Source organism: Protopterus annectens, chromosome 9.part0 (assembly GCF_019279795.1).
Source record: "Protopterus annectens isolate FY-2018-M chromosome 9.part0, PAN1.0, whole genome shotgun sequence".
Taxonomy (NCBI): Eukaryota; Metazoa; Chordata; order Ceratodontiformes; family Protopteridae; genus Protopterus; species Protopterus annectens.
Window position 1 is genome coordinate 1,040,359,559 of NC_056743.1, and position 23,838 is coordinate 1,040,383,396.

Consider the following 23,838-nt stretch of genomic DNA (forward strand, 5'->3'; position numbering starts at 1 on the left):
CCCCGTGATGTCACCTACCTCTTACTCTATTCCTCCCCCTTCTGTAACTCTTACACTACTCGAAAAGTGCTCATTAGCTATGTGGCAGTGTGATTCAGTATTGTAACCCTCATTTACATAGGATTGCCTAGTAATGTTTAGTTACATCTCTTACACTGAGCTTCCCCCCCTTGGCAACCACTACACGGTGGCCATATTGTTTTTGGTCTGCTAGTCCCTGCATTGTCATTCCATGTACTACATAAAACCCACAATTGTGGGCTTATAAGCTTCGGTTTTCACTTTTAGGCAGCGCACCCTGTTTGCACGGGTGTGCGCTGCAGTTAAACATCAAAATCCCCCGAAAAAAAAAATGTTATTTTAAATAATTTTGCATCACTTTTTAATGCCAATGGCCACATATTTGGCCATTGGCATGCTAGATGACACATATGCAACCTTTATTTGGAGCTGACATAGCTCCGTTGTAAATTTTGCAGAAATGTACTCAGTTGTCAGCTGAGTACATTTCTGCAGCTAAAACGTCCGTTACACGGACTGGTTTGGGCTTCCTGGATCGCTCAAATACCTCATTTGCATATCTTTGAGCTGCAAATGAGGTATTGAGCATTTCCACGCCCAGTCCGTGTAAGAGATGTTTTAGCTAGTCTCTTACACGGAGGTTTGGGCTGTTCCTGGATCGGGAGGCTTACACGGAGGCTTACACTACTCTTAAACTCCGTGTAAGCCTTCGTGAATCCTGCCCATTGTTTCTAGTTTTGCAATGTGCAAGTACCTTAAAGACAAACCTTTGTTTAGAAACAGGGTGTATAAACAAGTTTGACGTTTCTACATAAGAACAATATTTACAGCTACCACATGGAAAAGTACCAAAAGGCAAATGCCTATCTAAAGTGTCTTCCTGACACAACTTAGAAGACTTTTTGTTTGTATATGTATAAAAAGGGGAAACCACCTACTATACCCTCAATCCTATCATCTGTAGTAACAATGTTCCAGTTAGAATCTATTACATCTCATCTGTCTAAAATCACTAGCATAAGGCAACACTTGTTGCTGTTTGTCTTTTCCCTGTAAGGGGTCGCCACAGTGGAATTCCGGTCTGCTAATGATTGGCAGTAGATTTTTATGAAACACTGAAGTGCCAGCTCGACGCCCAACCTTCAACGAAAGCACACCCATTTACACACGCATGTCTTTCGAACACTACCCAACCATGGGGAGGACATGCAGACTCCACACAGAAGGCACTCCCAAGCCCAGCCGAGAATCAAATGGGAGAACCTCTTGCTTTGAGGTAACAACGCTACCGCCGTACCACCACAGCATAAGCATAAGGCAACACTAATGGTACATAATTACTCCTTTTCTCTTCTACTGCCGAGGAGCTCATAACAATATTTTCTGAAAAATAAGGGGAAGCTCTATTAGCCCTTAAACTTCATATTTCCTCTACCATTCCATTCATTTCTCTGTTACTATACTGTCTGGCCATAAAGTTAGAAGACAACAATTCAAGGTCAGTTTGAAACATCTCTTCAGTGTTATTAAGTCATGAAACTCCCATTCCTTGGTCTTTCAAGGTATTCCTGTAAAAGTGAGGAGGATGCATACTGCTACGCTGAAGGAATATATTTTTCCTACAGAGAGAGCATTTGACAGAGTAAGCTGGGATTTTATGAGCAGGGCAATGAAAGCATTTGCATTCCCATTTGAAATTATAAGGTTGATTAGGAGGATATGTGAGGGATCTAAGGTAAAAATTAACGTGGCTGGGTTCCTCTCTGATAAGTTCTGTTTGAGCAGAGGAACCAGGCAGGGGTATCCTTTTTCCCCTTTGTTATTTGTGTTTTATTCAGAACTTTTGGCAAAGAAAATAAGGGACTCAGAAATTCAAGGATAAAATTGCTATGGTAGTCAAGAAAAACTGGCTTTATTTGCAAATGATATTATTTTTGTACCTGATAAAACCAGAAAAGGACATTTCAGTCTGTTGTGGAATGTTTTGAGAGAGTTTCAGGTCTTTTCTGGATACAAACTTAATGAAGATAAAGCAAAGGCAATAGCTGTAAATTACATGTCGACTCACGAATTGGTTCAGCAATACCAATATTTATGAGGGCATGATAAAATGAAGCACTTAGGAGTATGGATTAAAAATAATTCTGTTATGGCAGCTAAGGATATGTGGGAAGAGACTAAACAAAAGATAATACAAAAACTGAGAAATCGGAAGGTCTGTTTTATGGATATGGATAGCAAGATACAAGCAGTCAGAATGTTTTTAGTCCCTTTAGTTTTATTCACAGACCATGCATATGTTTATCACCCAGAGGAGAAGTTGTGGATAGAAATTAATAAAGAGTTGAATGATTTTATCTGGGGAGGGAAAGATGGCAGGAGGCATGTGGGATAAGATGATTCTTCTGATAGGACCAGGTGGGTTGGGATTACCTATTTTAAAGAGGCATTTCAGAGCTACACAGTTAAGGATCCTATAAATAGCACAAGCAAAAAGCTATAATTCAAAATGGAAAGGGATGATGACGAAATGGGGGGAAGCTCAAGAAACAAGGAGAGACTGGAATTTTGAATGCTGATCCTTAACGAGAATGACAATAGTCATACAGAATATTATATGGATAAAGTAGCAGAAAGTATTCTTAGAACTAAGCCAACATGGGAATTGGGAAAGGAGATTCTGCCACCAGGGATGACTTTAATTGGGGATACAGACAATAGGAAAGAGGGGGATGGAATTTACTGGAGAAAACTGGCAAAGAACCATGGCATTGGGAGCTGATAATTAAACAGGGAAAGGTAATAGAATGGGAAAAGACCAAACATTTATTTGGACTGCAGGCTACAGATTGCCTTCCCTATCAAGGACTGATGTCAGAGTATAGGCAAAGTGAAAGAAATAGGGGATCCTAAACAAAAGACCCACACTGGTAGAGCTTTTTAGTCGAATCTAGAACAGAAGCTGCTTTTAAAAAAGTGATAACTAGTACAGCATGTAAAATATTGCATGATAACTATAAGAATCAATCAGAGGAGATTAGAAAGGATTGTGAAGAGAGATTGGATAAACTATTCAGAAAAAAAAAAAAACAATGGGGGATATATGTATGACTCCAAACTATGCAACAAAGTCTAGAAAATTTAGGACCTTTGCTTGGAAGTGTTTATATAGGTATTGCTATACCCCAAGAAGTTCTTGTCAGGTACATAGCAAATGTTGGAGGTGTGATGGAGAAGAAAGGGGTAATTGGGCACATGTTTTTTGGGAGTGTAATGAGTTGGCAGACATTAAAAATTCCCTGCAGACTACTCTGTTGGAGATTCTGGGTGACCAAATTGGTATAACCAAGGAAATTATTTTTTGTGCTATGATACAGAATCAGCATTTCCTAGACATAGGAAGGCTTTGCTGAGTCTAATTATGGTGGCTGCAATTACTAGAAAGTGGAAATCAAAGTCTAAACCAAGTGAATTAGAAGTAGTGAATATAGTAACAGAGATAAAACAACTAGAAGGTAGGAGAAAACTACAAAGAAAAAATGGGAATTGTGGAAACAATACATGCAGAATAATGTTTTGGAGGAGGAATGAGGTTTAAAAGAAGGCAGTATTTGAATGAGCTAAGTGATGTTTCCCTAACAATGACTGGATAGATTATGAGTGATATATAATACTTGCAACTAAAAATGTCAATATGGTTTGTTTTTATTTATATGAATGCATGATAGCCTATGTAATAAGTGATAATTTAATAAAGGTGTTTCTTGTTTTAAAAAAAAAAGACAAAGGGCATCATCGCCAACAGACTCACTCTCTCAGGATGAAGAGTTATTGCTTGACGCCTATTACTCTGCATCCTCTACCTCCTAGGTGGTCCCTCCTGCTGACCTAATAATGGATTTGGTTGCAGGGGGGGGGGGAACATGGCAGGAACCTGACCCATCAGAATCTATCCAAAGAAAGCCTGGTAAGATTCTACACCATGCTAAGGATAGGCAGCACTATTCCAAAGGATTTGTGGAGGACTCTGTGATTGTAGCAGCAATCACTGAGAGATGTGAGATGATACAGTTACTGTCTGTCCACCCAACAAGGAGTCCAAGGTGCTGAACAGAATGGGGAGGCAGGCATATGCCTCAGGCACCATTGCCCTGAAAGCATTGAACTATGCTATACCTATGAACCACTTCCAGAAAGATTTAGTGGAACAAATGTTAGACTTTTTGTGAAAGCCACCCATGGCAGAGTCTAAGAAACAATTACAGACTGCAGTGGCAATGATGTTGACCATCACCAACTTCTTCATGTTGCTGCTACATAATGCTGCCAGTGATGTAGCTGGGAAGCAGTCACAAGTATTACTATCAGACATCATGCCTGGTTTCATTGTTTTACTTTACAGACAATTGTAAGGCATCCTCATAAATGGCCTGTATGATGGTACATCTTTATTTGTTCCTGCAGTAATAAAAAAGCTACTGAGGTATAAACAGCAAGACAAGATTCTGTTTGCCATACCAGACAAATTTAAGACCCTCAAAGTTTCCATAATAGGAATCTGAATGGTTCTAAATTTCTATGGTTCAGAAAACCCGAACATCAGCCCTTTGACTCTACCTCAGACAGGGGTGGCCATGGAAGAGGTAGCCCTTTCAATGGAAACCAAACCAGATGACACAGAGCTCTGCAAAATCTGGGATTTAGTAGGCCCTTTTCAGGCAGACAGTATCAACATCCCTTAAGGCTTATCTGATTGTTCTCCTCTGGATGCAGTCAGAGACCATTTGTTTCTCCACTCCCACATGTAGATGGCCCTATTCTTGGGTGAAATAAATAATATCCAGAAGCTATATCATTTTCCTTTTTCACTCCTCCCTCTAAAACCAAACTGCTTCCAGACAAAAAAAATGCTCTGGAAAAGAAATATTTTCTGTTTTAGAAAAATGTATCATCCAAGTGGTCCCACCAAACCAGAGGGGTTCCGGAGTCTATTGAAGATTTTTTTATTTTTGTTACAAAGAATAACAAGAACCTCAGACCCATTCTATACCTCAGTGGCCTAAACATTTACATCAAAATTATCCTCTTCAGAATGGTCACAGTGCAGTCAGTTTTCCCATGTCTAAAAAAAAAACAAACAATTTGATGTGCTCGATAGATCTCCAGGAAGCCCACCTCCATCTCAAGGTGGTAAAGACATGCAGGACATTTCTACATTTACAGTTAGGAGACAATCATTACCAATTTAGGGACCTGCTCTTCAGTTTCACCACATACCCCAGTCCAAGTGTTATCCACATGTTCCTGTACTTGAATGATTCCATCCTCATTGCTACAACCAAAGTCTTTTATCGAAGTGGGAGATGACTTGTTACAGCTCTATCTGTCCTTAAGTTTCTCTATAAACTATGAAAAATCAAGTCTACATCCAACATAATCCACACAATTTATCACATGCAATCTGGAAACAATGAAATGCACAGTAATCCTTCCTTCAGCTGGAATCCAGACACTCAAAGATTCAGCCCAAAGTCTTCTGAATCACTTCTCTCCACCAACAGTCTTAGTACTCCAAGTACTAAGATCGATGGCCTAAACAATAATTATGGCTCCTAATGCACACTTCTATTTGAACACACTGCAATGGATACTCAAAGTCCAATTGTCTCAAATTTCAGATCAACTTTCAACCCCCATTATCATTAGAAAGCTGTGCAATGATCATTTGGAATGGTGTCTGACCTTTATCACAATCTCTGAGGGAAGGCAATGTGTTCGTCATCCTCCCAGAATGACAATCACCATGGATGCCTCCTATTTGTAATGTGAGAGCATTTCAAGGGGAGAGTGGTTAAGGAACTTAGAATCAGACAGAGGCCAATATTCTTTTAAATATACTTGAGATAAAGGTGGTTCTCCTAGTGTTGCAAGAATTTCAGGTGAATCCCATTCAGGCAGATAACATGTTTTGTAGTGTGGTATTTGAATAAACAAAGAAGGAACCAGATTCTAGCCTTTTTGAAGAGAGTTCATGATGGTTTAACAATGGGTGATTGCTTTGCATCACTTTCTGATTGCAATGCACATTCCAAGGAAAGCCATCTGCCTCACAGACAGGCTTAACAGATCCATTCTGATGCCTAATGAGTAATCTGTTAATCCAGTAGTCAAACATTCAGCTGCTGGTGCCAGTCTCACTGCATTTTCTTTGCATCCTTGACCAACACCAAGTGCAGCATCTACTTTGTCTGATCCCTCCAGAGGGACAGTGCTAGAGAGATGCACTAGTCGGACAGTGTCCCAATGCACTTCTCTGTGCATTTTCCCCTCTCCTCCTGATGTCGAAGTTCTTGCATAAAGCAGCAGCATGCAATGTCATGGTAACTCTCATTGCTCCTTGCTGGCCACAGCAAATTTGATTTCCCTTGTTCAAGCCTCACTTGATAAAATGACCATGGGTTCTAGATCCCCATCTTGCTCTTCTGTTACACCCATGCAGTCAGCCTCATCCAAGCTTACTCAACCTGAAATTAACACCTTGGTTTCTTTAAAGTTTCCTTAATGGCCAACGATCCCTTGTTTTCTCACAATATAATTCATATATGCTTGGTGTCTCAAAAAGTGTCCTTCTTTAAATGGGAAACCAATCAGGACATTAACCCCTTCTCTGCTTCCCTTCCTTACAAACTTATTTGATAAGTGTTTGATTTACTCCACAATAAAAGTGCAACTGGCTTCTATATCCAACATCTGTAATGGTATTAACTCGCATTCTGTGGCTTCTCATAGGAAGCATTCCTCTATGCCTTCCTATAAAGGACCCAGTTTCATCCTGGGACCTCAGTTTTGTGTTAGAAGTGTTGACAAAAAAGTTGAGCCAGCATCTTCAGAACAACTAAAATTCTTGTCATGGAAAATTCTGTTTTTGGTTTGAATTATATCTGATATAAGAGCTTCAGAATTACAAGCTTTATTTTTTTGCTCCTCCATGCTTAACCTTCCATAAAAACTGACTCCAGGATTTAATAAAATCCTTGTAGGCCCTGTGTAGAGCCTACACAGAATGTATCTGTGTACATAACCATGGTTCCCCCTTGGCTGAGCAACATGCAAATTAATGATGGCCCGCATAGAGCATAGAAACAGGGATATTGAATCCGTGTAGGGAGAAGTGTAGAGGCTCCCCATGGTTGTGGATGCCTAGTCAGATGTTATGTATAGGATGAGGATCCCTGTAATGCTCCCCACTACTATTGAAATGATGTAAATTGTTGTAAATGTGTAATATTTTATTTTTATGAATTTTATTTCCTCTCTGTATGTTTATGTTTGCATGGCACGTGCTGAGCACAGCAATGTCCAGCTGTGTTCACATATAGGCAGCTGATACCTGCTACTCATCTAAAAATAGAAACCAGATGTAATTAATTATCATAATTAGAATTTTTAATTGCCGTTTGTGCGGTGTGGCATGCAATAAATGGGCAATTAGAGCTGTAGTGCAAAAAATGAACAATAACAACTGTATTGCAATAAACAATAAACAACACCAATAACAGTAAGCAAAATGGTGTACAGCAGGATTGTGTTGTCATAACCATTGCAGTAGAGCTGTATGCATCACTTGTCTATGGTAAGGTTGCTGCAGTCAAGTGTAGCACTTTAATAGCTGTAGAATGCAAAACTAATGGCCTGCAAACTGTATTGCTCAACTCATAGTATGGTCCAAGGCTGTCTCCAGGCCAATATCAGTCACAAAATGCTCTGTGTTCTTCCTGTTCCAGGTAATAAAGGTATATGGGTGAGGTAGCCCATTCTATGGGCAGATATTGTGTGTGGACTTCACAAAACTTTATCAGCAGTACCAATAAAGTGTTAAGCAGCATTGTTGATTCCTAAATAAATCTGTCTTAATATATGCAGTACGGCTGTATTCATGCATGTGTTCTACTGTCACTGCAGTCAAGTATAACAGTGCAATAGTTGTAGACTGCAAAACAAATGTCCTGTAACATGTATTGCTTAAGTCATAGTACGGTTCAAGGTTGTCTCCAGGCCAATATCAGTCATATAATGCTCTCATTTTCTCCCACTCCAAGAACAAAAGGTATATGGTTGAGGTAGCCCTTGTTAAGAGCAGATATTGTGTTTACATTTCACAGACACTTATCAGCAATACCAATAAAGTGTTAAGCAGCATTGTTGATTCCTAAATAAATCTGTCTAAATATTTCCAGTACAGATGCATTTTTTGCATGTCTGCACTAAGTTGCTGCAGTCAATTGTTACATTATTTGCAGATGTCCCCTGCAGTCAGAGCTATTGGGTTCTATTCCCATGCCTGCCAACTAAGGCATGACGGCTGTCTAATTTATGTACTATACACAAACATGCCTCTCAAGTGTCACAATTTCTTGTAATCTAATTAAAACTGCCAAATCCATCTGTGACAGGAGTACCTGAAAAATTACCTGGAATGCAATGTATTACCAAATTTGTTTACAGAACACCTTGGCAGTTGTATAAGTCCACATTATGTGAAACTGTTCTGTGTAGTTGTGTACCTGCATTTGTTGTTGCTTGGCCCATACTAACCCATGCTAGCAGCATGAGAGGTATGTATGTGCCGCATCAGCTATAGGAGAATTATAGTCACTGTACTCAAAACTGACACTACACACCTGTAGAGTATTTTTATCAGTATTTTCAAGGACATAATCTGCATTGTTAGTAATGGAATGTTTCTCTCTCTCTCCACACCCCTTATTTTCATTTATTTATTATTGTTATTTATTATTATGATTTAATATTAACATATTTTGTTAAACTAAACTGTTCTGTTGGCCTTATGGTTTAATTCTTACTGGCATGCTGTTAACATACTGACTGTTATGTTACTTAATGTTGTGTTATACATAATATACATTAATATGTATTTGGATTAATAAATATGATGTTCCATTCTACTAATACTAACAATGATTGGTTATTACTAACCTTAACTTATTGCTATACCTCATTTACCACAGCACATCAAGGTAGGCCAGTTCTGGCTGAGCCACCTACTTTGCCTCCTCTGACCATAGCACCAGGTCCTAGCATGTCTGAGACCCAGACCGATGGTGCCCCTTCTGCTGCCCCTGCACTACTTGCAGCATCGGGTAGTACCACCCCACGGGATGGGGCCAGGCCCCCCTATGGGAGTGGTGGTGGATGGGGGGTGTTGTCACCTGGGCTGAGCTCCTGGTTTTGGCGGCAGGATAGTCTACCATGGTTTTGACCGCCACCTGTGTCGGATCTAGGACATGCTGGCCAACCTGGTGGGGCAGGCTCGCCCTAGTGCCCAGCCTCCACCACTACCACCCCCAGGGTAGTGCAGTTCTGACAGTCCCATGGGTGGGGATGTGAGTCATGTTGCTGCCTTGTGGAGGCACATAGGACTTAGATTCCACAACACCATCCCTAACAAATTTGTTCACACCCTCATGTGTCACACACCATCCCTGTCTGCTGTCTTATCTATCTTGTCTGCCTGCAAATGCATCCTCACCTACCCAACTTACCTCCCCCACACGTACCTATGTCCCTTCCCAAAAATTCCACTCTCACCTTAAAAAAAATGGGCACATATCCCCAAAAAATATCTTCCCATACATGGCTCTCCATTTTGCACGTGTCCACTGGATGCACATAATTTGGTCCAATTAGCTTGACAATGCAGTTATGTTGTCCTCAACCCTCTCTCTGGGGGTGAGAGTTCAAAGTCATGTACAAATTATGTCAAAGTGCACAGTTGTTGCTGTACAAGAAATAGATAGCTATGGTTCTTTCCTACACCCTTCCTCCACATCCATACCTGCCTTTCACTATGTTTTCCCCCTGCTTGCACCCCATTTCACCACTTTCCTATCTCCCATTTTTCTTTTCCTTATATTTTTTAGCATGAAGCTGCATGATACTTCACTAAGCTCAGCTAAATAGAGCTATATTGGCTATATATGCTTTTAAAATTGTAATACACAACTTACAAAATAAACACATCCCATGTTACAAACCCAAGACCATCACACCTACAGACCACTGCATTGACCTGCCATGCCACACAACTCTTACTTAAAACAGGTGGTATAAACAAAACATAGCAATTGATAGTTACAGTCAGTAAGTGTGTTTCAGTGGATCTGCATGCCATGCAGCGCAAACGAGATTAAAAAGTAATGGCAGTGGTATACCATCGCACCGGAGTCCAAGATAGACTCATCGGTAGACAACTAGAATCTTTTATCATATGTAAAGTACATAACAGACATTAACAATTATTACAATAAGAAGTTCCTGCTGTATAATAAGTAGTTAGGCTTATGAGCATCCGAGCTTGCTATAATCATGGTAGTTAGTGGGGTGGAAAGAAAGGTAGTGGGTGGATGGGGTGGGTGATATTAGAGGGGAGTTGCAAGGGCATAGCCAGCATGTTTTTAGGTGCACTTTTAGTAAAGTTTTGAAGTGGGTGCATGATGGTATGGAGGTAATTGTGGGTGGGAGGGAGTTCCATAATTTGGCTATGGAGCAAGAGAATAGTGCTTCTCCAGCAGTTATTGGCTTTAGTGACCTGTAAGTGATTTTTGTTGCTGGATCTTAGTGGTCTGGTGGTGCGATAGGGTTGGAGTACATTCTGGAGGGATGGGACTTTTAGTGGATGGCTTACTAGTTTGTGAGCGAGTGTGAGTTGATACCATTGAAGGAGGTGAGGGAGTTCAAGGCAGCCCACTTCAGCAAATGAGCGACAGTGGTGACTACGGTAGGATGCCCCTGTGGCGAATTTGGTGGTTTTGTTGTAGCAGGTCGTGCGCTTGTTTAGATCGCATTGCCTTAGGTTAGTATATATTGGAGAGGCATAAAGTAGGGTGGAGATAAGGTGGAAATTTGCTACTGAAATCTTTGCTGCTTTGGTGAGAAGTTGCTTACTTCTGTATAATGCTCCTAGTTTTTTGTGGACTTTTTTATGGTCATGGATATGTGAATGTCACGTTTTATTTTATTGTCTATTTCCACTTCTAGCAATTTAGTGTGTTCTGTTGGGTGTATAGTGGTGGTGTCTTTTGCTGTGATGTTAAAGTGAGAGTTGTTTTGAGTATGTTTGGTGGGCTGGAAGATGAGTAGTTTAGTTTTGTTTGGGTTGAGTATTAATTGGGCATTGGATAACCAAGTTTCAACAGAGGAAAAAGCTTCCTGTGTGACTTTTTGCAGTTTGGGTAGGGACTGGGCTGAGCAGATGATGGTTGAGTCATCTGCATATTGTATGAGTGTGCCATGTTTGGTGGCGAAGGCTAGATTATTGGTGAAATTAGAGAAGAGTAGGGGTCCGAGAATGGATCCTTGGGGAACCCCTATAGAGGCAGGTAGTTGGGGAGATATGTCATTCTGCCATACAATGGATTGTTGGCGGTCAGACAGGTAACTCTGAAACCAGTTGGTGATTGATTGAGAGAAGGATAGGTTATTGAGGACAAAGATGAGTTGTTTGTCTGGGACCATGTCAAATGCTTTAGATAGGTCTAGGAAAGTAGCAGAGGAGAGATAGTCATTGTTTTTATGCTGAAGGATAGTGTTAGTAAAGGAGAGTAAGGCAGTGGTGGCATTATGGTTTGGTCAGAAACCATGCTGAGTATTGGAAAGGAGGTTGTTTGTAAGGAGGTAGTCTGAGACCTGAGAGTGAATGCATCTCTCTAGAATTTTGGAGAGTGGAGAGAGAATAGCTATGGGGTGGCAATTGGTTAGTTCTGTGGAGGGGCCGCCTTTGTGGAGGGGAATTATATGTGATACTTTCCATAGTGTGGGAACATAACTTTCTGACAGAGATTGGTTAATCAAGATGGATACTGGGTAGGCTAGAGCATCAGCTGCGATTTGTAGGTATTCACTTGGGAGGCTGTCTGCTGCTAATTTGTTGGGCTTAAGTTTAGTTAAGAGTTTTTTTTATGTTGGAGGTAGGAACAGCAGAAAAATAGAAGGCAGTGGGGAGATTACTAGTTGAAGGTGTGGGTTGGAGGGGATTATATTGTACTGTGGCTGCATGCATACCTATCAACTGTCCAGATTTTAACAGAATATCCAGATTTTCACCTCATATTTTTGGTCTGTTCCTCATAAAATTTCTGGTTTTCAGGTAAGTCATTGAGGACTGGTCACTAAATAATGACAGCCAATTGAGATTCAGACTCCATACCCTTCAAAAAATGCATGCTAATACAAAGTTTATTATTCTATCAACTTTCTAAGTTTATAAGAGCAATATTTTGAGCCTTTATCCTCCCATCATTTTTAGCTTTGTCCAGATTTCTTGTGCTAAGAGGTTGAAAGGTATGGCTGCATGTGATTTTGGCTGATAATAGTGCAAATCAGCAATGCTGGCTGCAATTAGCATTTCAGAACCACACATTGGTTAACAGGCAATCAGCTGCTGATGAGACGCTAATTAAAAAGGCAAGCAGCTGGCTATGGGGAATCAGTCTGTATGAGACTTTCCTCACACAGAACACGCATATGCAAAACATTAGCTATCAGCACTTATCAGCAGAAGAGTACTGCACACCATCAGGTATGTAACCATTTTGTTTACATCAATATGCGGATGTGGGGAATAGGGATCAGAGCAATAAGCCATTCTTAGAACAGTGATAATGACATGTCAGTGTACTCCAGATTTGTTACCCATACAGAGGATGTGCAATACCTCAAAGGTGGAATGTATATTGTTAGTGTGGGACACTGGGCTCATGGGACTCCCACTTTATAGTGGCTGTAATCACACATTGCTATTTGTTTGGCACAGTTGCTTTGACATATTATCAGGGGGGTTGCCCCTTGGGGACACACTACAGTAGACTCCAGTGTTGGCCGTATGATCGTACAGCAGTATCTGTCATAGCACACATGGGAATGCCTGACTATTGATAGTATCCTAGTTGCATCCATATGCTTAGTATATTTGCACACTGTGGAATATAGCATGTGTGATCAAGCAGTGGATATTGTTAGCCAGCCAGCCATTCTGTTCTTGCTGTAGCTCTGCATAATGTACTTCCATGTATGTAATCCTGACATGTGTTCCCATGTTGCTTTCTTTCAGTAAAAATGTATGCAAGATTTTGTGCAGTTATCATGGATGCAGAGAATGAGTTGATACTAGAAGGGTTCTGTTTGCACCATGAATTCCTACTGTTTGGGGGAGGCTCAACAGAGAACAGTGGGAGGCATTGTTGGCTGACCTTGTCCATGATGTCAATGCCACAGATCATCAGAACAAGACATATGAGCAAATTCAACACCACGCAATGGACATGCTCAGTGCCGCATGCAGAAGAGCGGCAGATTTAGCCAGTGATCATGGCACAACCAGTGGAGGGCCTGTAGTGGAACAACCACTTTTGTTTTGTTATTGATGTAGGTTTACAGCATTGTAATCCCTAGACTGCCATCCCAAGCCCGCTACCTGCATCGCTGTACTGTTGACATGATTGCCAAATGCACACACATTTTCTGACTGTACACATTAGACTCACACCTATGCCTTGTAGGTGTGACCACACTGATAGATGTGACAGTATTGTCAGAACACTACAGAGTGTCATATGTGTCAACTGTGCAGAGTCTGCACTAACGTCAGCAGTATACCTCACTGCTGCTGTTGAGATTGCAGTGTAATGAGATTTTATTTACAAGTAACTACAGCTGATAGTGGGAAGAGTACTGTCCTCAAGTCCTACTATGAGGTTGGGTTTTCAACAGGTCTGTCATAGTAATGACACTGTATAGAGCCTTACATATATCACAACATAGTACTGCAGAGAATAATAGTGCAGGTGTTAATGTATCGCTTTCTCTTTTCTTACCACAGGTGACGGGGGGGAGGGGTGGATGTCTCTCTCCTGCACAACCTGATGTCAGTGTCTCTTCAGACTCTGATGATGATGGTGGTCACAGTGAGGCACAGGTGGGGGTTTTGGGGGCTGAATCTGTCCCAGAGGTTGACATCCCTCTACTTCCCTTATTGTCGCTGCACACAGTCAGTATACCTACACATACCCAATCCCCAGAGTCCACAGATATTGGACAGTCAGAGGGTGAAGACATTGAACAGGAAAGTGTGGCAACTATGGCTCCACTGAGTGTAGACACTGGCCATAGCCAGAGAGCTGGCAAGGTTCCACACAGGCATATTGATAGGGGTGCTTGCAGGAGGCCTGCTGTCCATCCACCACCTGTTGCAGGTGTCACATTATGGGTCACTCGGTTCATGCTTTGGGCCATCATGGATGTACAGGCACATTTTGAACAGAACTCCAGATGTATGCTTAGGGTTATGGATGCAGCACAGTCTGACATCTGTGACTACCTCTACCACATTGGTGACACCCTGGATCAATTCACTGCTGCAATGGACAGAAGATGGTCTGAGACAGTGTCTGTCTTGGAACACAAAGTGTCTGTGGTAGAATGTCTGGTTGGAGTTGAGCATTGGACTCGTGGATGTAGGTCAGCAACTCCATCTGTTGAGAGTACACATGGCTGTGCACAATCACGCTTCCATAGTGGCAGTACATCCAGCACTACAGATGGGAGTGTGCTTTCCACACCAAGACATGGCAGGCCATGGGCTCATGGACCGGGGTGGTCCCATGGAGGACATTGTCCCAGCAGGCAGCAGTCACCTTCAGGTACTAGCACCGCTTATGACCTTGGGCATGGAGGTGCCAGTGCAACTCCTGCCAGAGCCAGTTCCCATGTTCGGGGCCAGAGATGTGAACTCTCAGCTCTACCATGTACAGTCCAAACCTGTCCAACATACACACATTTAGCACTAGCACTGAGCATGACTGTATGCATGCGCATACTTGCACACCACTGTCAAATGCAGGTCACCTACAGACACACACAGCACCTTTCCTTGGTTAATCTTACCTGCTTACTTTCCTGACTCACACACATTCTGTCAATTGTTTGGGTCAGCATAGGCCTCCTGCACCCTCACACAACACTATGTGCAACTGATGATACCTGTGCCACATCCCTGTCATCCTCACCATCAATGCAGGGAAATTAAGCTATGTGTGTGATGCACAGGGTGACTATATTAGTCAACATGTACTTATCTAATGCAGTTCTGTTTTGCCATACCACTTGTAGTGGTTACTGATAGATGCTATATACTTGCAATTCTCATACTTTTGTTTACCTTATGTTGTATGATGTTGTAATGGCTGTATACTTACACAGTGAAAGGTGTGTCACAGACCTGTTTATGTTTCTGTTTCAGGAGTCTGTTGGGAGAACCTGTGGGTACACAGCGGCAATACAGCAGCACAGGATGGAATGTCAGCACAGCAGATATATGTCTTCAGCAAGGCACAGCACTATAACTGCATGGCTACATAGGTTCATATGTATATAACAGGCTTACAAGGACAATGATGTCATTCAGAGTACTCATGCATTCCTAATCTGTGAAAAGGACTGATACCCTTGATAAGTGTCACCAAGGTGTTAGGAGCTAAGATATCTACAAGCTGTGGTGATAGAGATGACTCATCTTCAAATGTGCTGTGTCCGGTACAGACAGTTGTCTGACACCAGTTATGATTGTTGTGTTCTGCATCCCATTGCATGACCTGAACATGAGGTATGTCATGGCAGATGTGTGCTTCACATGCATGGGGAGCATGTTTCATGTATGATGTACTGTCTGTGTTACATACCTGTCTCTCCAGCATGTACTGTGTATACCACAGTGATGTTGTAGGTGTGTAGAACAGTTGAGACACGTGTTAGTCCTTTCATGGATACATGGGGAGTACAAAGTGGGATCCAGCAACTCCCTGTCTGGAGCCATACACATCCCCTCCAAAGCATTTAGGTGACAGACTATGCATGTACAGTCTTGACACAGACTCCATAGGACATATTATCTATGCTGTGTATTGGTGTACCATGTAACTTGTGTGGCTGCAACAGTTGTATGATATGCCTATGTAGTTACATAGCATGGGTGCCATTGCACACAGTGATAGGTGTGATGACTGCCACATTCAGTATAACAGTGACAGTCTAAGATTTCAATCCCATACCTGTCTGTATAGGTTGTGTAACAGTGACTGCATCTCCACAACTGACTAACCATTGAAAGGGAAAGGCTACATTACTCTCTGTGTCCATAACTCTATGTGTACTGGCTCAACTGTGTGTGGTGTGCGGACACTACAATATTTTTGAGTGGTGGATGTTTTCCCAGTGGATAGTATTGTTCAGTCATTGGCATGTAATCTTTCTCAGTGGCTCAGACTACAACTGAATGTGTGTCTTAGGCCATTCTGGATAACTATTGGTTCTGTGTGGGATTTGGCGACAGCTCCTAATATGCAATAATCTTCTAATGTACTTAGTCAGAGGTCACTGACAGTGGCTTTGACTGCAGGGAGGGAATGTCTAGAAGGGGCATGACAATAATGAAGAATGGTGAACTCCACTGGTGAGTGGTGTCAGTGTACCACAGATCTCCCAATGCTATCTTCCCAGAGTATGACAGTCAGACACTTGCCTATCCACCAGCTACCATAACATTCTGTATGTAATGTACACAGTTTCCAGCAAGGCCAGCTGACCTACTATTGTCAAACACCTCCTTGTCAGGGCATGGTTGGTGGAGTGAGACATATTTCCGTTATCCATTGCATAGTGTGTCAGGCAATGGGTTCCACTGGTTACAGTCGGTAGGCATGCTCTGACCTTGAGCAAAAGTAACAGTGTTTGGTCCAGTGTCAGTAGGTGTACGAAAGTGTAAGTGTTCATATCCATGCTAACTCTTCTCATGGCATTGCAGGTGATATGGCTCAGAGATCTGGGGACACCGCTTGTTGCTACATGCTAGCTGTCCTCTGTGCACATATGTATTGCAGCTACTGCCAGTATGTTGCAAGAAGGGAGTCATGCAAGGTGTCTGTATGGAGCACAGACAGGTTAGAGAAGTGTATCATGTATACACTATGTTACTTAGCCTTGCTGCGGCTCATTTTCCTAAAGGTTAGTTCAGGTCCTTACCTATGATCCCCTGGAGTGGTGCCATGACATTCCCACATGGGGAATCAACGTATTGTACCATGTGTTTACCACTATGAGTGACCACCACAGCCTTCCCAGTGTGAGGTCCTCGTTGGTGGTATCTGACCATATATCAGTCTCCTTAGAACTATTAGCACAAACCCCCCATTGCAGACAATATAGACATATATATCAGTAAAGCCATGTATTACCTCCTGTAAGATGGTTGACATAGCTTAACTGCACCTCTCCCTTCAGATGGAACAGGCAAGTATGCAGAGTTCTACACCCAAGCATTTGGTCAGCAGCATTACCACTGCATGAACTTGGTTGTACATGATATGAAGGACACAGGCTCATCATGGCACAGCAAACTTCACTGGTGGACACCTGCCTTTGTCAGGTTGTACAATAACAGGTGGACAGTGCTATGTGACAACCGGGGTGAGGGTGCCCCCCCCAACGTGAAGGCACAACCTCCTCAGCAAAAAAATGCACATAGTGTTGTTGTGATGTTGTGTAGCTAAATGGTAAGTGACAAAATTAGCCACCCACACAATGCAGAACCACAACATAACAGTGTAGTTACATGTGTGACCTCAAAGGACAGACCCAGATTGTCACCTCAAAGGACAGACCCAGATTGTCATTGAAGTCATACATAATGCTGCCACATATGATGGGTATGTATTCATAGCTAACTTGTAGTCCCACACTGTCTGCATCAACTACATTCCTCTGTCCCCACCACATGTGACACATGACATACCTACAACTTGTCCCATAATTTCTGTATTTACAGAGCAGTTCAAAACTGGCCTCTCAGTGGAGGATACACAGCATCTATTGCACATGTTAACATTCCAGGCTGTATTCCTCATATGATTTGACAAGGATTATCAACTTCATTGGGAAAGCCTTGCAATCATACTGAAACCACTGGCTGCACCCCAGCTGAGTGGCCAACAGCAACTGTTATTCCCCTGCACAGAGGTGGTACATCCACTAATCAACATAATCTTAGACATCTTTGTCTAAGTATCCATATCTGTATGCCTGTAGGGGCAACCATCATGGAGCTGTTCAGCACACATATATGTGATCTACACACAGTTGACTGTACACAGTTTGTATATGTGACAGGGGAGCATGACTGTTACACATGGTGGACATGTCCAAGGCAGTCATTCAGGACCTGGGTGAGGGTCTGTCAGAACTCAGCCCCTTAGACTGAACTAAGCCATCTTTCTATATCCCCCTCTCAGGCTGCATTTACAAAGCACCCACTTAGGCATCCACAATGCTGTCATTTCAGGGGTCACTAAGTGGCCCATTGATGGGACACATAATCAACATAGGGACATCCACCTCCAATAGCTGATCTGTAAGCAGCAGTGTTCAACAGGGTGCAGTCCTGGGCCCTCTACTGCTTGGAAGACATATAACCACAATACATGTGACTACTGACTGACTGTGGCTAACAATTTTGGCTGATGCTTGCAAATTAGGAGCACTCATAGGGTATTGATTTTTTGTCACTACCCTGCAAGGATTATTGCTGAGCACATGCCTGTTGACATACTAATGGCCATGGACTCCATGCATATTTATATGTGGTATCATTTCCATCAGTAAGACCTATGTACCTAGTCAGTAGCACATCAGCTGCAACATGTGCTGTACATACACAGGGGTGAAAGAACTGGGCACACAGACCTGGCCACACAGGTGTACACCTCATGTGCCTCAGATTACCGTGTCTCTATAGTGGTATGGTAGGAATCATATGGCATAGCTGAGGGCACAGTTACCTGTAAGTGATATACTCATAACCTCCATGTACCCTTCCATCAGCATGCTAATTCCTGAGTGCAGTGGTCATTTGGTAATGTACCTTTCTAAGCAGTACTGGCACTTGCACACAACAGTATTGTCCCTCACAAGGACACCTCACATCTTCAGTATGTGTTCCATGGGGATCATCTGCAATGAGTGTCATTTTAGCCTGTGGCATATAGACTACTCAGAGGTGATCTGTGTCTTGCAAATGGGGCAATGTGTGACCCTTCTTGATTGCATATGCTGCCTATCTGTAGGAGGCATAGTAGATGGATAAAGCACTGTAAGGACATTAACCTCATATGTGAGGTGAATAATACATGCTGGTGGGGAGGAATCTTCTAGCAGATGTAAACACACCGTTGGAACACAACCCTGCCTAATGGCAAACAAAGAATCTCAATGAACCTCAGCACATGGCATCTGCATGATTGGCAGGATGACTGTCGACCCAACACAGGGTATCGTCCTGTGTCCCTCTTGGACTGGTGCAATATGTGCTGATCCTGTAACTACAGGTATAAAGTTGTGTAGGATTGTGAGGGTTGTATTGCCATTATGCTAGTGAAGTTCAAACATCCTATGGTTCCATAAGATGATGTAAAATGCTCTAACAGCCTCACACACAAACATGGCTACACTGAGGCTAGCACCATCTCCAATTGCTGTGTACAGGACACACCAAGGCACACGTGTAGTGCAAGTTAGCAGTATGTAGTTTAGAACGCTTACTTATGTAGTGGTACACACTATAGATCACAGTACATGAGACATACAACACACCTCATGTCTGATAGTATTAACAGTTAATGACATATAAGAAGAGGACAGTTTGGATGCAAGCAGCAACTTACAGTGTGCACACACACACACACACACACACACACACACACACACACACACACACACACACACACACACACACACACCAAGTAGCCTGGAGTATGATTACAACACCAAACACCAAACACCAAACCAATCTAGGTTGAAGAAAAACATGAAATACACCAGCAACCAGCAGCAATTTCTGTTTTAATGCAGCAACAGTGATCTGGTACTTCGGCAGTTCACCTTCAAGGATCACAATAACATAATTACAGCTGCCTTAAATATCCAAATGCAAGCCGCCATTTAACATGATCCAATTAATTAATTAAATAATAATTAATGTAATTTAACATAAACTTTCTTTATTTTAAAGCAACTTCCATCTTATATATATATATATATATATATATATATATATATATATATATATATATATCACAATTCATATAAATAAATAAATACAAAACATCAAATATATAAATTCACACAAAATCCATAAAAATATTATAAAAATCATTCTATTTTAAATACATTTTACTAAATAAAATGAGGTATGCCCTGTACATCAACCTTAGACACTAGACAGTGAGAACAGGGGAAGTTCAACTACATGTTACATTTATAAGGATCCATTCATTCACTTATGTTTTTTTAAAGTAAGCAGGCTGAACCCTAGATCCTATTTCACCCAAGAGCAAGGCTCACTACTGAACTCATACAGAATTATGTACAGAACACCCCTCCCCCAACATAATACAGAAGAAATCAGTGAAAGCGTGGGAAAGGACAGAGCACATATGCAAAGTATAAGACTTTGACTCAAATAAACTGTTGCATTAAGTAGTTACAAGTATCTGGGAGCTAGTGCAGATGATTATGGCCTGAGCTGTTAATGAGCTTCTCCCCCTAGTTAAGGATATAGGGTTTGATTTCTTCCTTCCTGTTTACTTACTGTGTGACTCTATACAACTTACGTAACCAGGCAGTGCTTCTGTGCTATAGGCTTAATGTATTAATAAACAAAAAGTACGATTTTCAAAGTAATGGCCCAGAAGAGCAGCACTAAGGGAGAATGTAATAACACACAAATTAAGACCCTCCAGGGAACTATTCTGGCTGTTTATGTCACATATATATAAGAAGCTTCAAAGCCTTGGCCACTTCTCAACTGCTTTGATAACTTAATGGTAGGAGCAGCAGGAACAATGACCTGGCAGGCCATGGCTTCAATTGTTGTTAAAGCACACACTTCTTTAATTTTGTGATCCTAAGCTTTGACCAGAACCTGGTAATTGATATAGAAGTTAATTTCATGGAATTGGTTGAGGTGCTCCATCATTTTCTCCTGCTTTGAATGATTTCTTGACCTGGATGACTTTACTGCTCAATGACATATTAAAATAAATAAATAGTTAATTAAATAAACAAATAAAAACAATATACCCGAACAGCAATAAATTATTTATTAAAACTTTCAGCGATGTTTAAAATGTATATTTATACAAAAAAAAAGACTAGAATAGTAGCAAAAATGTAAAGAGAGCTGACTTGAAATAGAATAAATTTGCCATATGGGTCTGGTACTAGAACTAATTTATTAAGGTTAGTCAACAAAGATTCATGGAATTCACTTTAGCTTACACATTTGTTTTGATGGGACAAAGTAATCTTCCCAAACAGAAGAAGAAGTTTTCTACAAAAGAATTCTGAGCTGTTGCAGCCTGGACTTGTTCTCAGAAATGATATGACTTAGAATACTAGCCTAACCTGTTTCCAGTAACAGAAAAATCATTTCATTTCTTTAAAATTACCTTGCCTGACAAACATGTGTGCGAACACACCCACATAGAAGCAAATGCTGACAAGGAAACATGCACTCACACACACACACACACACACACACACACACACACACACACACATGCAGACGCACATACATACACTTTCATATATGTTACGTAAGAGTAATTAGATGCTAGGTCCTATACTGGAAAGGTAACTGTATTTCTTTGTCTAAAGCAGTAACAAAAGCAAGCATTATGCTATTTGTGTAATTGAAATTGGAGTAAATTCCTTTTACATTTCTGAGTGAAGCTTGTGCACTCCATAGTAAATGATTAATTTGCTTTAAGAAGATATGCAGCATTAGCATCATTAGCAGCCAGGCATGCTTAATATATCATTGTAAGTTACCATGCAGGTTAACAGTTTTTCAGCTAAAATCTTTTTTTATTCTAAATTGGAATATGTGCTTTACCAGCATATTTCCCCAAACATTTCCTTGCACTATGCAATATTTAAGTTGGCATTAGAAATATTAAATTTAAGTTGCTAAACTAAGTTTGTTTACAAGCAAAATATGCAGTGAATGGATACTGTTTAGAATTAGTTGTGTGTATAAGACTGATTAATCAAAAGTGTGTTCTCAGGCTACAGTTTGCTTACCTGTTTCTGAAATTGTCGATAGTTTGCTGCATGGCATTGTTCTCATTTTCAAGCCTTTGTCTCTCATTGTTCTGGAAGTCTAGCTGCTTTTGGAGGTTTTGGATATGAGCCTTGTATATGGGAGTGAGATCGTTCCTTCCCCCTCTTCCAGCTGCTCCACCGTCCTGCTGTTGTAACAGTTCCCACTTGGTTCGCAGCACAGCATTTTTCTGTTCCAAGATACGAACCTGCAAAAAAAAAAACATTAAAATAAAAAAATACTAAGACATTTGCAAAATTAATAAGTTGTGATTAAACAGTTATTTAAGAACAGCTTAGTACTTTAAATTATATTACATAGCACTGAATAAGTTATTAAAAATGTAATAACTCAGAGAAGTAAACTATTTCAATTATTTTTACTGTAAAGGAAAATAAACCATTGTGGCATCATATGAATAAGTTTTAGAGCCCTTGTTCAGTCTTACCTTATCAATGAAATTTGCAAAAGTATTATTTAGGGTTTTTATCTGTTCCTTTTCCTCGTGCTTGATTTGCCCGATGCGAGGATCAATCTGTAGGTTAAGTGGAGCTAGCAGAGATTGGTCAACTGTCACTGCAGTAATGGGTAGGGACTTATGACCAGCCCCACCACCATAGCTTGCAGTGCTGACACCACCTCCATAACCAGAACCTGCAATACTAAAACCAACAGCACTAGCACCAAGGTCACTGCTGTAATGTAGGAACCTTCCAGAAGAGCTGCTGAACTGACCACCAAGGTCACCATATAGACTACCAGTACCACCACCCCATCTAGAGTTATAGATGGCAGTGGTTTGCCCACCAGTACTCATCCTAAATCCACCTCCTTGTGAACCAGCTTTGCTAATCTTTCTGCTCAATGGACTGCCAACTGACATACTGCTAAAGCCATGTCCAGCTTGGCCTCCATGTAAGGAATGAGCACGGAATGACATGCTGACTTCTCAATAGTGAGGAGCTTCAGTGTGAGAAGGCAAATAAGCAATGTAAAGAATGTCAGTGCTAAATCATGCAGATTCTTTTTAGTCCTTTTCTGAGCTGGGCTTGTCTTGCTGTAAGGGAACTGAAGAATTTGCGATAGTTATTAATGAGATGGGTGTGACTGTGACCTGCCTGTTTTGCTTATGCTGCAAATGAATAATAATAATAGTGATGTATTTTCTTGACATGAGCATTACAATAACCAAATAGTTTGTAGTACAGTTTCTCACTGTCTTCCAGTTAGACACACAGAGACTCCCAGACTTACTCGCACACACACACACACACACACATACACACACACACACACACACACACACACACACACACACACACACACACACACACACACACACACACACACACACACACTCACACACACTCACACTTTGAAAAACACACAGTCAAACAGACAGACACACACAAGTTTGAAAAGCACACAGTCAGACAGGCACAAACACACAAAGACACATTGAAAACAGACAGGCAGACAGACACACACACTCGCACACACACTTTGAAAAACACAGACAGGCAGGCAGACACATGCATACTTTGAAAAACAGACAGGCAGACAGACAGAAACACACACACGCACACACACAC

The 23,838-nt window shown here is 41.3% G+C and overlaps 1 protein-coding gene across 1 annotated transcript in view; it reads right to left on the reverse strand.

Annotated features, from left to right (window-relative positions):
* The window catches only part of LOC122811779 (keratin, type II cytoskeletal cochleal-like), a 328,300-nt gene extending 304,993 nt beyond the window's left edge, over window positions 1-23,307 (reverse strand). Inside the window, exons 1-2 of the mRNA XM_044083839.1 lie at window positions 22,695-23,307; window positions 22,228-22,454 (exon numbers count right to left, since the gene is read on the reverse strand). Of these exons, the coding sequence (XP_043939774.1) occupies window positions 22,228-22,454; window positions 22,695-23,186 (719 nt within the window). The 5' untranslated portion in view covers window positions 23,187-23,307. The remainder of the gene's footprint in view (window positions 1-22,227; window positions 22,455-22,694) is intronic.
* Window positions 23,308-23,838: the final 531 nt, after the last annotated feature.